At 43.3% G+C, this 12,896-nt stretch overlaps 1 protein-coding gene across 10 annotated transcripts in view; it reads left to right on the forward strand.

Moving 5' to 3' along the window:
- The window catches only part of DYNC1I1 (dynein cytoplasmic 1 intermediate chain 1), a 188,348-nt gene that overhangs the window by 159,068 nt on the left and 16,384 nt on the right, over positions 1-12,896 (forward strand). For all 10 annotated transcript variants that reach the window (XR_011093777.1, XR_011093776.1, XR_011093778.1 and 7 more), the window contains 2 exons: positions 4,337-4,477; positions 10,137-10,262. Coding sequence is in view for 6 of the 10 variants with exons in the window: in XM_068674001.1 (XP_068530102.1) it covers positions 4,337-4,477; positions 10,137-10,262 (267 nt within the window). In the remaining 4 variants the exon portion in view is untranslated. The remainder of the gene's footprint in view (positions 1-4,336; positions 4,478-10,136; positions 10,263-12,896) is intronic.

The raw sequence follows: 12,896 nt of genomic DNA on the forward strand, positions 1-12,896 counted from the left end.
CCAAACCACTCTGTGAATCTAACGTGTTACCTATGCTGGAAGAGATGTTATCTTTTGACACCACTTTGCAATTTTAATTTTATATATATATATATATATTTAGTGAATAAAGGCTAATTATACAAGTTGCCTGCCATAGGGGCCAAATTTCCCTCTTCCCTTGTTCAAGGGCCAGACACAACAGCCACTCTGCTTGGGAACACTCTGGGCCTGCTCTGTCCAAGTGCCCAAGAGCCAGAGTTTGAGCCTAAAAAAACACGCCACCTAGTTTGGAAAGTTTCTGTGCCAAGGATTAATGAATCTGTCATATTTGCTGCACACACAGAAAAATTAAATTTGCTTAAATCATCTTACAATACTGCACCACATTCATGGCTGTAGTTAATCAGCGTCAGCCAGAACCAAGGATTTTGTCTATTGTCTTTACAAGAGGAGAAAGTGGAGTGAAAAGAAAAAGGAGATAGGATGCTCAGTAAGTGGAGAGTATGGTGTCACCATCCATCTGCAGCGTTGAAGGTACAGTCTAGAGAAGTACCTTTAGGTGGAGCTGACACCCACAGAAATTGTGCCAGTGTGTAAAACACTCCTTTCATGAAACAGGCAAGGCCAATTGCTTTTTCCATGGCTTTTAAGAAGTCAGATGCTAGTTAAAACCTGTGAATATGTATACATTCCTTTATATGGCTAATTAGCTGCTTTATGTGTGGCGCCTTCTGGATTAAAGCAAATTTTATGCAAATAAGCAGAATAGACTGGTCAAATTTATATGTGGAAAAAAATACCTCTTTTATATAAATATCTACTATTTTTTTAAGGTGAGTTTCTTATTTCATAGACAAGTGCTAATTCCTAGACAGCTCCCACGTATTTAAGATGTTCACTCTGCATTGTTCTTTTAAACAATGACTGACTGTATACAAACACTGAGGAGGAACAATAGATTTTGACTATCTGCTTAAATAAATGAGACAAAAACACGTCTTAGAAATGGCTTTTTCACTTTTTCCGCTAAATGCTCAATTTCTGTCCTGCTGAAATCAATGGCAAAACTCCATTGATTCAGCAAGGCCAAGTTTTCACCCCAAACAGTCTTTTTCTTTTTTTTTTTTTTTTTTGTAATAAGTAGATTTGGTGCAAGTCTGTCTGAAGATACTGTTTTAAACTATTTCTTCTGTTCTATTGAGTAACAGAGCGGGTTGATATTTAAGAATGAAAGCTCATCAAGTTTAAATTTCAGTTGTTTTATAATAATAGCCATATGTTAGTTATAGATTGTGTAAGTCTGAAGTTTTGGTAATTTAAAACTGCTTTAAAGTGACCTTTACATGGTTCCACATTTCAGCATTTTCTAGAAGTGGTTGGTATCGGTCCTTATTCATAAATCCTTACATTAAAAGAATCTGCAAGGCCTGGGCCCTTAGTTAAGAGGCTTATAGTACGGAAGTCCTGCAAACATTTATATACACACTTAATCTTACAAATCGAGTCTTCACATTGAAATCAATATAACTGTTCTCAGTGGGTGAAATCAGACAGGATGAAATGTTAGGTTTTAAGAAGGTCACTCTCTTTTTAATCATTGAAGACAGGATGCTAAGCAAGAGGGACATTCAGCCTGATCCAATGCAGTTGTTCTTTAGTTAAAGGGTGCAATACAGAAAGACATAGTATGGGAAATGTATTTTTTTTCCCCATTGAACACTAGACAAGCTGGGAGGGCAGATACACTGCAGGAACTATGAAGGCTGTAGCCCAGCTGCACTCCCACTGCCTCGTGCTGCTGTATGATGGGTCTCTCTCCCTTTTTTCTCAACCATGCTGCAGTTGATCTTGCCTTTTGCTTGGGCTACTTACATGGCTGCTGCTGCTGATGCTGCTGCTGCTGATTATTATTTTTTTTTTCCTATCTTGCTCCACTGCCTATTCATCTCCATTTGTGTCTCGCTCTTTGTATGTCTGAGATCGCTCTAAAAAGATAATTTTTGTCCAGGTTTTAGCTCTGCTTTCATATCTGACTGAATATTTCCACTGTTAAGTTAAATGCAAAGCACACTGCGTATCTGCTGTGCTTTTCACCTCAAATACCATTACTCAGGAAGTGTTTTTCTTTTGCTAACAGGGAAACTGAGGGACACTAGCTAAAGCCATTTGCTAGAAATTGTACAGGAAGACTCACAGTAGAGCAACATCTCCTCACCTTTCCTTCTAATGCTTTATTCTTTGGTCATGAATTAGAAAAGAAACTGGCAGAACTAAAAGAGCATTAAAAGTGTCGCACTCAAAATAAGATCAAAACAAGCTTTGATATGTGGACAAAAAGGAAACATTGATTGAAATCTGCTCTGGATTGATTGATATCTTAACAGTCCCTTTACTTCTATGGAATTTTGGTACTTCTCCCATGACACTTAATGTTAAAGTGCTATATGTGCTGCACATTTCCCATGTCTAAGAAAAATATTGGCCACCTAACAGCTGGCCAGATTTCCTTTCCCTTCAGTATAGTATTGTGCTCCATGCCCATTTTTCCAGCGTTTAGATGGCTGATGTATTTGAACCTAATTTTCAGTGAAAACACACGATGTGGCAGATAGGTATTGTGGCTCTGTATTGACCATTCTAAATTCTGTTCCCTGGTTCACATCCGAAGAGATTCACTCTGAAATTTCCTATGAAATACCTCTGCCTCTTCAAAAGCTGAGTCTTCATTTGGCCCTCGACCCTGCATACGCTTTAGCATGGGCATGCAAGTAATTCCATTAACACATGTAACTCCCTCCACTGGCACTGATAATGTACTAAACAGATACATATGTTTGGAGAGTTGGGGTTTGTTTAAGTAAGAAACTGTTCTTGTAATTTTTTTCCTTTTCTTTTGCAAAACTCCAGCTTTGGAAAAAAAAATAAAGATGTTATATAAATTTGAAGTAATAACCTCAAGCTCTAATTTCATTTTATTGTCACATAAAACAAAATGCTTGATACTCTTAGGAAATGCATAAAAACTATTAGGCCAGTTACGAACATTTGGGACCTGGTCGTGTAATCATTCAAAGTGTCTTTCGTCAATCCAGGTATAGGGAAAACTGGCCTACGGAAGCCAATCCCTTAGCATTTTTAGTGTTGTTTTTCAAATGACAACATCTTGTAATTAAATCTCTGAGCATTTTATTATAGTTTTGTTACACCTGCAGTGAATGAAAATATTTTTAAAAAATCTGCCATGTGCAGTTGCCCACACATCGAGGGAAGCCCTGTGTAGGGCTGGAGGACCGAACACAAAACTGGCAAGGACCCGGCAGCAGGCAGAGATTAAGCTATTTTATTGTGCAAAATTAACAATATACGAAAGGAAAGCGATGCCGTGATTACAATCAGCTGCTTCACGTCCAGGAAAAAGTGTGTCACGGCCAGGCAGCGCGGTGCCAGCACCTGCAGCGCCGTTTCCCCTGCGAAATGAACAGAGGCGTGCTCTGCAAGGAGCGTGCTGAGGTTGGAGGTGCCCTGTCAATCCCATTTGGGGGTTTTCGGAGTCACCCCGTGCCACTCCTGGTTTCTGGCCCGAGTTTTCACCAGGCGCAGGTCCCGTTTCTGCGGGTCCCCGCCGAGGAGCTGCTGCAGGCAGCTGACGGGCTGAGGGAGACGGTTAAAAAAAAAAAGTCCCATTGTTTAGATTTCTGTCACAAGCCGCGAGAACACTTAATTCCCTTTATCTCCTGAGCTTTCATTATCATTTAAATTTCATTTCCCATTAATTGATCAGGGATTAGCGAAGCCATTACGCCAGAATTAGACAAGCCGGGCGCGATGAATAATTCATCAGGGACAATTACAGCCGCTTCCCGCTGTACTTGCTGCCTCGCCTCCCCACACACCCCGCCGCTGCCTGCCGGGGCCACCCGCCTGCCCTCTGCGGCCTGTCGCGACAGCCGCCCCCTGAGGCGACATGACATGACACGACATGGCCGGGCCGCCCGCCGCTAGGTGGCAGCCGCCGCCTGCGGTGCGCGGGGGCCGCGGAGCCCGGCTGCCGGTGGGGTCGGGCCGGGCCGGGCGGGTGCCTGCCCGCTGCCTGCCCACCCCCGGGGCTCCGGGCTGGGGCTGGAAGGGGGCGCCCCCCGCCCCGCCGCCCCTCACGCCGGGCATCTCCTTTATCCCAGCGGACAGTCGCTGCCCCCATTAAGGCGCGGTCCCCGCCCTCCGCGCGGAGCTTTCATCTCGGGGCAGTTTTATGGCGCGCGGTGAAATGTGCAAAGTTTTTAATTAGCCTCGCCAGACAGCCCGAGGCGGCACTAGCGCCACGAAGTCTTCACGGCTGCTCTCTCCGCTCCCACAGCACAACAAGCCGCTCTACTCCTTTGAAGACAACGCCGACTATGTCTACGATGTCATGTGGTCGCCCGTGCACCCCGCGCTCTTCGCCTGCGTGGACGGGATGGGGCGCCTGGACCTCTGGAACCTCAACAACGACACCGAGGTGGGTGAGGGCAGGGCGAGCCCCGAGCCCGCAGGGAGCCCTCAGGGGGCGGGCAGGGCACGGCAGGGCCGGGCCGGGCAGGGCAGGTCCCGTCCCGCTGCCGGGGGGGGGGAGCCGGGCCGCCCCCTCCGCCCTCCCCGCCTCCGCCCCGCTACCTGCGGGGGCCGGGGGAGGCTGCGCCCTCCCCTCTCCTCCCCTCCCCTCCCTCCTCCCGGTTTGGGGGGGGAGCCCCAAAACGGGAGCCCAGGGCGCTCCCCCCCCCTCCGCCCCATGGCCCGGGGGTGCCCAGAGCAGCACCCCGGCCCTTTCCCGCACCCCCCTGCCCCGCCCGCGTTCCGCCTTCAGCGGAGGGAACCGCCTGCGATTTTCCATCCTCACCTTCCTTTCTCCCCCTTTTTTAAAGTTTGCCCAAATTGCGGTGAAACTTAAACGAAGGAAGCCAGGGGTTTCTATACGGCGGCAGAAAGTCACAGCTCTACACCTCACTGATGGGGAAGGGTTAACCAGAGGCAGGGCAAAGCCCCTCATTTCAATAAAATCATTTTCTAAACACGCCGAGTACCCCTTTTCCCTTCCCCCCTGTTACTTCTCCTCACCCCCCTCAAAAAAAAAAAAAATTGCTGCAGGTGTATCTTGACAGCGTGTTTTCTGGATTTCATTTTTCTCTGGAAATGTTTTTCAATAAGAGAACAGCATCACCCGAACTCTTAGATGGCCAGCAATCAGTTGTCAGAATAAGAACTGAAATATTTTTCCAGAACTGAAGTCTCACGGATTTTTATTTAATACCATGTAAAACTAAGAATGAGGGAACGTAAAAGTAACGCGTATTAACTGATGGTTTCTTCATTTCCAAAAAAAAAAAAAAAAGGAAGACTGAAGAACAACCAGCAGTATTTTCCTCACACACCCTGTTTTCTACAATATTGTTTTGTTGTTGTTTTTTTAAGATTAGTTTGTTCATTAATTCATCTTTCCCATAAACACAATATACATTTCAACCCAAGTGAAATACAGGCAGGGTTTATGGCTCCCAGTGAATGGTGCTTGCCATAAATAAGCACGGACAGGTAAGAGGAACCAGCACTGCGAACTGCATTGTCAAGGGGAGCAGCGAGGCCTTTTGAAGTGCTCTGAGCAGGAAGCAGCACAGCCTTTTTAATTAGAGCACATACAGCTGGAGGATATACAGGAGGAGTCTCTTCAGAATTTATTTTGGGAAGGGAGGGACATATCCTTCAGGTGTTCTCATTAATGCAGGCTTAAACACAGAGCATAAAACCCAGTGTTTTAAAAAGAAAAAAAAAATAACCCTTTCCCCCCAAATACCAGGGCTGAAGTCCTGCTTTGCTTAAAATCAACTGATGTTTTGCCATTTAATTCAATGAGACCATAATTTCTTTAAAAAATAATAATAATGTGGACTGCTTGATCCCATTCCCATCAATAATAAGGCTGTACGTAGAAAACTGCTGCTGTGTTTTCAGTGTGTTTACATATAAATACATAGGAACATCAGCAGAAAAATAAAAATTAACTTCAAGCTCAATCCTGCTTTTCTTCTGCATGTGAGGCCACCCTGATTTCACAAATGATCTCCGCTGAGAGGTTGAAATCCTCTCTCGTGTTGGGATCAGAATGAAATTATTTGTGTGGTATCAGAGCTTTGTGTTTTTATGAGAATTGAATTTGTGTCTGGAGGAAGAAATACCATTTGGTCTCCTTACTGAGCGCTGATAAAGTAAATTTAAAATTCTCTCAAAACGCTAAACTGGTAGAATTTGAATAGATGTAGGGTTTTGTTATGTGAGAGAAGCAGTACCAGACATACAAATACCGCTGAAAGAACTGTAAGGAGTTGTTTTAAACATCATAGCTGAAAGTGATTGTTGTTTGCTTTTACCCTCTATCTGGTAGGTCATAATTAGTTCATAATTTTCAAGATTTCTGCATTCGATTAAGCAGTTTAATTCTGCTTTGCTGTTTGCTAAGAAGAAGCCTGCCAGCACTTTTGCCTGTGCATTAAGAAATTTTAAAATACCTATTTTTGACTTTTAGACGTCAGATTGATGATGTCTAAGTATTTATAAAAACGGTAGAAAATAACAGGTATATTAATGGGTTTAACTGCTAGCTGTTGATAAAAACCTCTGCGTGAGAACCAGATGTGATTGTTATTCATAGTTTTGTTTAATTCAAGAAATAAGCCACGTTATTATTTAGGTACTATTTTATAAACCAATTAAGAAAATAGCTGGTTTTAGTTCTGATGTGCTACCTTCAAATTTTTGAACTGTAACACAGTTTATGGTAGCGTTACTCCCCATATTTATTAAAAACTGTTCTCCCGCATACTAGGTGCTTTCTAATCAAAATAACTAAAATCATTTGCCCATACCATAGATTTAATCAATCTAATTGTTCTTAAAATCACAGTGTAAAATAGCCAGGTGTATTTGTATGCTGCATTTTAATCTATGGATACCAGAAGTGATTTTTGTAGTAGTAATGTAAATCATCATGGTTGATTTATATTTAATAAAATCAATATAAAAAACTTTAAAAAGCAAAAAAAAAATACTTCTCACCTTTATTCTTTTGCAAACTGAAAATTATTATAGGAGTCAGGATATGAGGTTTTCTGATAGCTTCAGGTTAGCAAATGCCAATTTCTTATGTATGTGTTCATTACATTTCTTTTTTTGATCGAGTTTGGATAAAGTCTCTAGATTATTAATGAGTCTTGGTTATGGATGAGGTTAATAGCAGCTTATAGATAAAATTACTTATTCTTGCTCTGTTATATTGCTTTCAAACATTTCAAACATAGGGCACACATTTCAAACATATTGTGTGCCCTACCTTAGCTTTGAAAATACGAAGATGATGTCTGTTTCTAAAAACAGGTAGAAGATCTATTTGGAAGCAGGTTTAGACGTTACATAAGTAAAAAAAGTGTAAATATATATATATGTGTGTGTGTGTGTGTGTATATATTCCTACCATGCAGGTTTTTCTGACTGCATCTTAATCTGTTACCTTGTAAAATCTTATTTCAAAACTTAAAAATCTGACAAGCAACTTCAGAGAATTTATAAAGTATTTTAAATGTAATTTTAGCAACATAATGCTACCATTATAAAATAACCTCGTATCTTTAAAATCTAAAATAGGCATGTGTAATTTAACCTATCACTTCTCCAGGTAGACAAATCTATTTTAAGATACTATGGTTTGAATATATTTTATTCTGTATCACTGGAGAAAAGGTTTTCTATTTAGATTTTTAAACACTATTGCATGATTGCTTTTTATTTTGCTAGATAGTTTTGTGGAATAGTAATAGGATTTTACAAAACCATTGGGTTTGAAAAAAAAAAAAAAAACATGGGTTGTGTCTTGTGTCTGCAGCATGCATGCTGCTTGTTTTTATGTGGAACACTGCAAGAATGCTGTGTTAACAACAAAAAACAGTTCTGGAGTTACAGATTTCAGCCTTCTGAAAGATTTCGTTAAAAATTCAGTGCCTTAAATCTAAGCTGTGCAGCTCATTTGAAACAAATATCTTTGATCTGCAGTTTTCTGAGAAACGTAGCTGGGTAGTGGATTAGTGCTCAAAAAATGTGGCATTTAGTCGTTGTTTGAAGAAACCCATTTCCAAATGTTATGAAATTAATTTTGGCTGGAATTAAAATAGTTCTTATTTTTTTTAGAAATCAGTGATCAGAAGGGTAAAACTTGCTCATTTTTTAATGCGATGGGATCCTGGCTCAGTGACCCCACGGCAGATTGGAGCCCTCGGCTGTAGCGCGCTAACGAGTAACATACTTGGGACGGGGAGCGGGAGCGTGCCAGCGCTCATCAGTGAGGCTGCCTTGGATGGACCTCGGCCTTGCACAACCCAGGGACGAGGCCAGCAGCTTATTTGCATCTGAATGACTTCCTAAAGGGGGAGGACAGGATCTGCTTTCTGATTGTTATCCAGCCTTATTTCTACATCGCCTACAGACAAAATCCTTTTTCATTCCACTTGCGGGGCTGCCTAAAGGGGAGTTTCCTGAGTCCTTTATGGAGAAGACACCTCAGTTTGCCAGGCCCGGTGGGCTGGCAGGTACCTGCTCGGTTTGGGCAGGGTCTGTGACAGGAACATCCAGGTGGGGAGGTGCAGGGCCAGCAGTGCCCCGAGCCTCAGGCAGCCGCAGGGGTTGGGCTCCCCACCGCCACGCACCCTGCTGATGTGCCGAAGGCCGTAGAGCTGACAGCAGGGAAGCTGCTCAGTGTTCCCTTTAAAATCATTTTTCTTGTGGATCTGTAGAGCTGTCTGGCAACTACCGTATAACGCTATAGCCTGGGAACTGAGGTGAAGTCAGGAAAAATTCTCAAATTTTAGACCTGGTTTTTATACCGCCTCCAAGCTGCTCACTCCCCTCATGCAGCAGCCTGCCCACAGTGGGGACCAGAGGATTCCCCTCGCTCCTGCAGAAGTGTCCCAGGCTCTGGCTCCTGTCCAGCTGCCTCTTCTTGCCAGGACTGTTTTCCAGCTCCACCTCCATTTGTAGATCCCACAGCATCCCCTTGTCCCCATCCCAGTGTGTGCCTAAGGCCTGTTCCCATGAGGCGGTTTGGTGGGGGAACCGCTATTGAAGCTCCCATCCGACACCAATTGCCCTGATCTGAAAAATAAAAGCTAAAAAGCCTCGTTCAGGAGGCTGCCGTGCCAAGCTGCAGGCTCCTTGCTCAGGCAGGTTCTCCTGTTAAAGGAGCTGGGTGGAGCATCAGCAGGCTCGCAGGCCACCGTCATTTGTCTTATGAGGTGACCTAAATCAAGCGAGTGATCTCCCTATCTGGGACAGACACCCACACGGTTCCTTCCTCCTGCAGCTCCTTTTGATGCCCTCATTCCAGCGTAGATTACAAATACTTCTCCTAAGATCGTGTTCTTTATTCATCCCACATGTTAACCAGCACCTTGATGTATTCTTGCGGGTCACCTGTTAAGTTTGCCGGTCGGCTTGGGGCAGGGAGGGAGTTTGGAAATTAAGCAGCATCCAGGTGGAGTTCAACAAGAAGAAGGCTCCTGGGAATACGGCGATGTGCAAGAGAATTGTGGGAATGTGCTGTAGGAGTTCCTAAATGTCAGCTCAGCTGTTCTCGCCTTCTGCTGTGTCCTCACTGAAGTGATTAGCTCAGGACTCTTCTTAATTAGTACCTGAGCTTTGACCTCTGCATCTAGCTGCAGAGGTGAGTATGAAATCCAAGGGTGCATCAGGGATTTGGCTACAGCAGGCAGGTTATTTGGGCCCTGCTCAGAAGTCAGGGTAGGACCGAAGCCAAGTCCTACCCTCAGTTGGTTCTTGGTCATAAATCAGTGAATTTTGAGAAAGAAGCAGACGCAGTTTCACGCGTCTCTGAGTTAAGGGGTACAATTGTTTCGTTTACTGCCTTTTACAGTAGAAAAGTCTTCCCTACTCGTTCTAAGCAATCTCTTACTCTTTCTTTTTTTAGCACATGTGATTGAAGAAACAATGAACCCTCTTCTTCTCCTCCCCCCTGACGAGAGGCTTGTGACTCACCCAGCAAAATAGGACGTTCAAAACTGACCCCTGGGTCTGCAGGCAGCGTGATTTTATTGTCCTGTCTGTTCCTATTGTTTCAACAGGTTCCCACAGCTAGCGTGACAATAGAAGGAGCTTCTGCCCTCAACCGTGTCCGCTGGGCCCAGGCTGGGAAGGAAGTCGCAGTTGGTGATTCAGAAGGCCGCATATGGATCTATGATGTTGGAGAGGTATTATTTTTATTGTGTTCAAAGCTCAGGTCCTGCAAGTCACCACATCCAAGTTTGAGAGAAGATCTTACCTTTTTAGTCAGTAGGACACCTCCAAAGAATATACGCTCTGGCTTTCAGCAGAGTCCCTGTTGGTTCAGGTTGCCAACAGCATTTTAGTTGTAAAGCTACCATGCGAAAGAGTAAATAGTGAAAGTGTCAGGAGGAAAGTCTTTTTTGAAAATATCCAGCATTTTTTATTTTCATAATTTTTTTTTTTATGTACAGTTGGAAAAAGTTTAAAAAGGAACACAAAGAGGAAAATATAGGTACAAAGAGAATCTCTTTTGTTCTGAAGTTGGTCCTGTAGGGTTCACCTTTTATATTCCAGCATCTCTTATTTCATGACTGGCTTAATGTTGTAGGCTTCTCTCAGCATGACATGTACAGAGTAAGAGGCTGTTGTTTTAGTGCTGAATAATGGTAAATATGTTTGAATATGTGCAAAGGTACTAAAAGGAGGAAATGAAAGGTGTCATTGTGGAGGATGGTAGCTGCATGCGTGATGAAGGGTATGTGGGTGCTGAGAAATAGCAGGATGTATATTCTGTGTCTGAGGCTGCTCTCAATTCACCCTACTACATATTGTAAAAGCCATCTAAACTGCAGAATGTTTGGCACTGATAGAATCTACTTCTGTGTTGATGAATAAGGTATAAAATGTTCTGTCGGCATTACAATTCCTTGGAACAGCTAAGGGTGAATCTCTGAGCAATCAGCTTTTATGTAGGGAATTTGTTTTCTGTCATTATCTGTGATAGGATACTGAGATATCCATCTCTACACAGTAGGGAAACATTATGGAATACATACAGAATTATCTGTAACTCTCATAAAGTGATTTTATGGCCCATAGCAAAATTGCTTGTGCATGACTCATATTTTTGGATTGCATTTGCTTGTGCAGGAGTTGCCTTTCCTCACAAATGTTTGCTGAAACTTTGTGCTGTATTGTTAGCATAATCTCTAAATTGGCTGAGGTTACTGCATTCAGACTTCCACTACAACACTGCAGGTCAGGCTGTTTTTGTTTATTTTTCGTTTTGCATGACTGTTCTGAAAAGGTGTTTTTTCTGTCTTCAAAGTGATGTGACAGGCTATGGAAATGTCTGTGATGACAGCACGATCTGATCTTGTCTGGGAGTCTAGACAGGCTCCAGAAATGTGTTTTTTTGCATATCATACACCAGGCCATTCACAGGATTGTTTATCCCTGCAAGCTCACCCAGGAGAAAATAGATTTACTGTTACTGTGCAGGAGAAGTAATATTTAAGTTTTTGGCCTTTTCCTCTCTATAATCAGAATTCAACTTGCAAAATGAGTCACACTCAGATCAAAAAGAAAGACAGTTTTCTATTACTTGAGAAGGAAAAAGAAAAGAGCCATTCAATGGTATTTATTTTCATGAGTCCTGATCGGTTTCAGAGTAACATGCTCTGCTTCGTCTGTGTTCTGTCTGTGCAGAGCCCCAGGCTCTCCAGCCCAGCTCCATCCCTACTTGCACAATTGGATAGATGTCCATCCACATAGCAGCTGACAGGTCATGGGCCGTTGCCACGCCTCCTCCTCTTCTGTAATGAAGGAACTCTTTAATTTGTTGCCTGGTTCCTTCTGACAGCATCAGTCTCTGCAGTAATTCCAGCTTCAGATGCTGCCAGGGCTGCTGTGCTGTTAGGGTGGCTTTTTCTGGTTTAAAAGAGAAGGATGCTCAGCTATTCTCCAGCACAGCTCTCGTCACTATAAAGCCTGAGGTGAGCTGCAGAAATGCCTTGCAGTTTGACAGCCTAAAACTGAGGGCTTGGGCAGTGAGGAACAGCTTCTTCACTCGTTAACCCTCTGTGCTGGTTTCATAAAGAGCCCTCTGATGAGTTATTTTGTGGGCAGTCCTTCTCCCCCTGTCAGCAGCTGTCCCGAGCCATATCCTTTGCTGTCCAGTTTTTGTGCTGGTACCAGTAGCACACAGCAGACCCCACATTATGGTGAAGGAGCTAAATCAGCAGAGAAATACTGATTTTTCTTTTGTTTTGTTGGGATATTTTTCTCCATGAACTGACTCAGTATGAGGACAGACAAGCATCAGTGACAGCAGAAGGGACGTGATATGGGTGTGTGGCTGTGAGCTGGCCCACACTGCACCTGGCAGTGCCCAGATCTCCTCTTTGTCTCAGCTGTGTTGCAAAGCCTGACACACAGCCAGGGCAGATGACCTTTTAGCTGCTGCACCCCACCCATCTCCTCCGGCACTGACTTCTGAAAAGGCCTCATCACTGGAAGAGCTCAGCCCTGACTGACTGATAACTCAGTAACATCCATTTATTTGAAGGTGCATCTCTCTGATTTAGGACGGCAAGCGTGATTACTTGCATTAGAAAGTCAGCAGGCCACTTTACAAAGACCCTAAATATCTTCACCAAAGACATCAATGCTCCACTTTTACTGCACCCTTTGAAAACCTTTTTTTTTTCTTGTGGGTGATCCAAATTATCATGTTAGATTAGCTGTCAGTTCATAAAACATTGGCTCAGTCAAAAAGATCTGGATATATATGTTACTGTGCTTTATTATTGTAGAATCATACCACAACATCTTTGAAT

This window comes from Anas acuta, chromosome 2 (assembly GCF_963932015.1).
Source record: "Anas acuta chromosome 2, bAnaAcu1.1, whole genome shotgun sequence".
Lineage (NCBI taxonomy): Eukaryota > Metazoa > Chordata > Aves > Anseriformes > Anatidae > Anas > Anas acuta.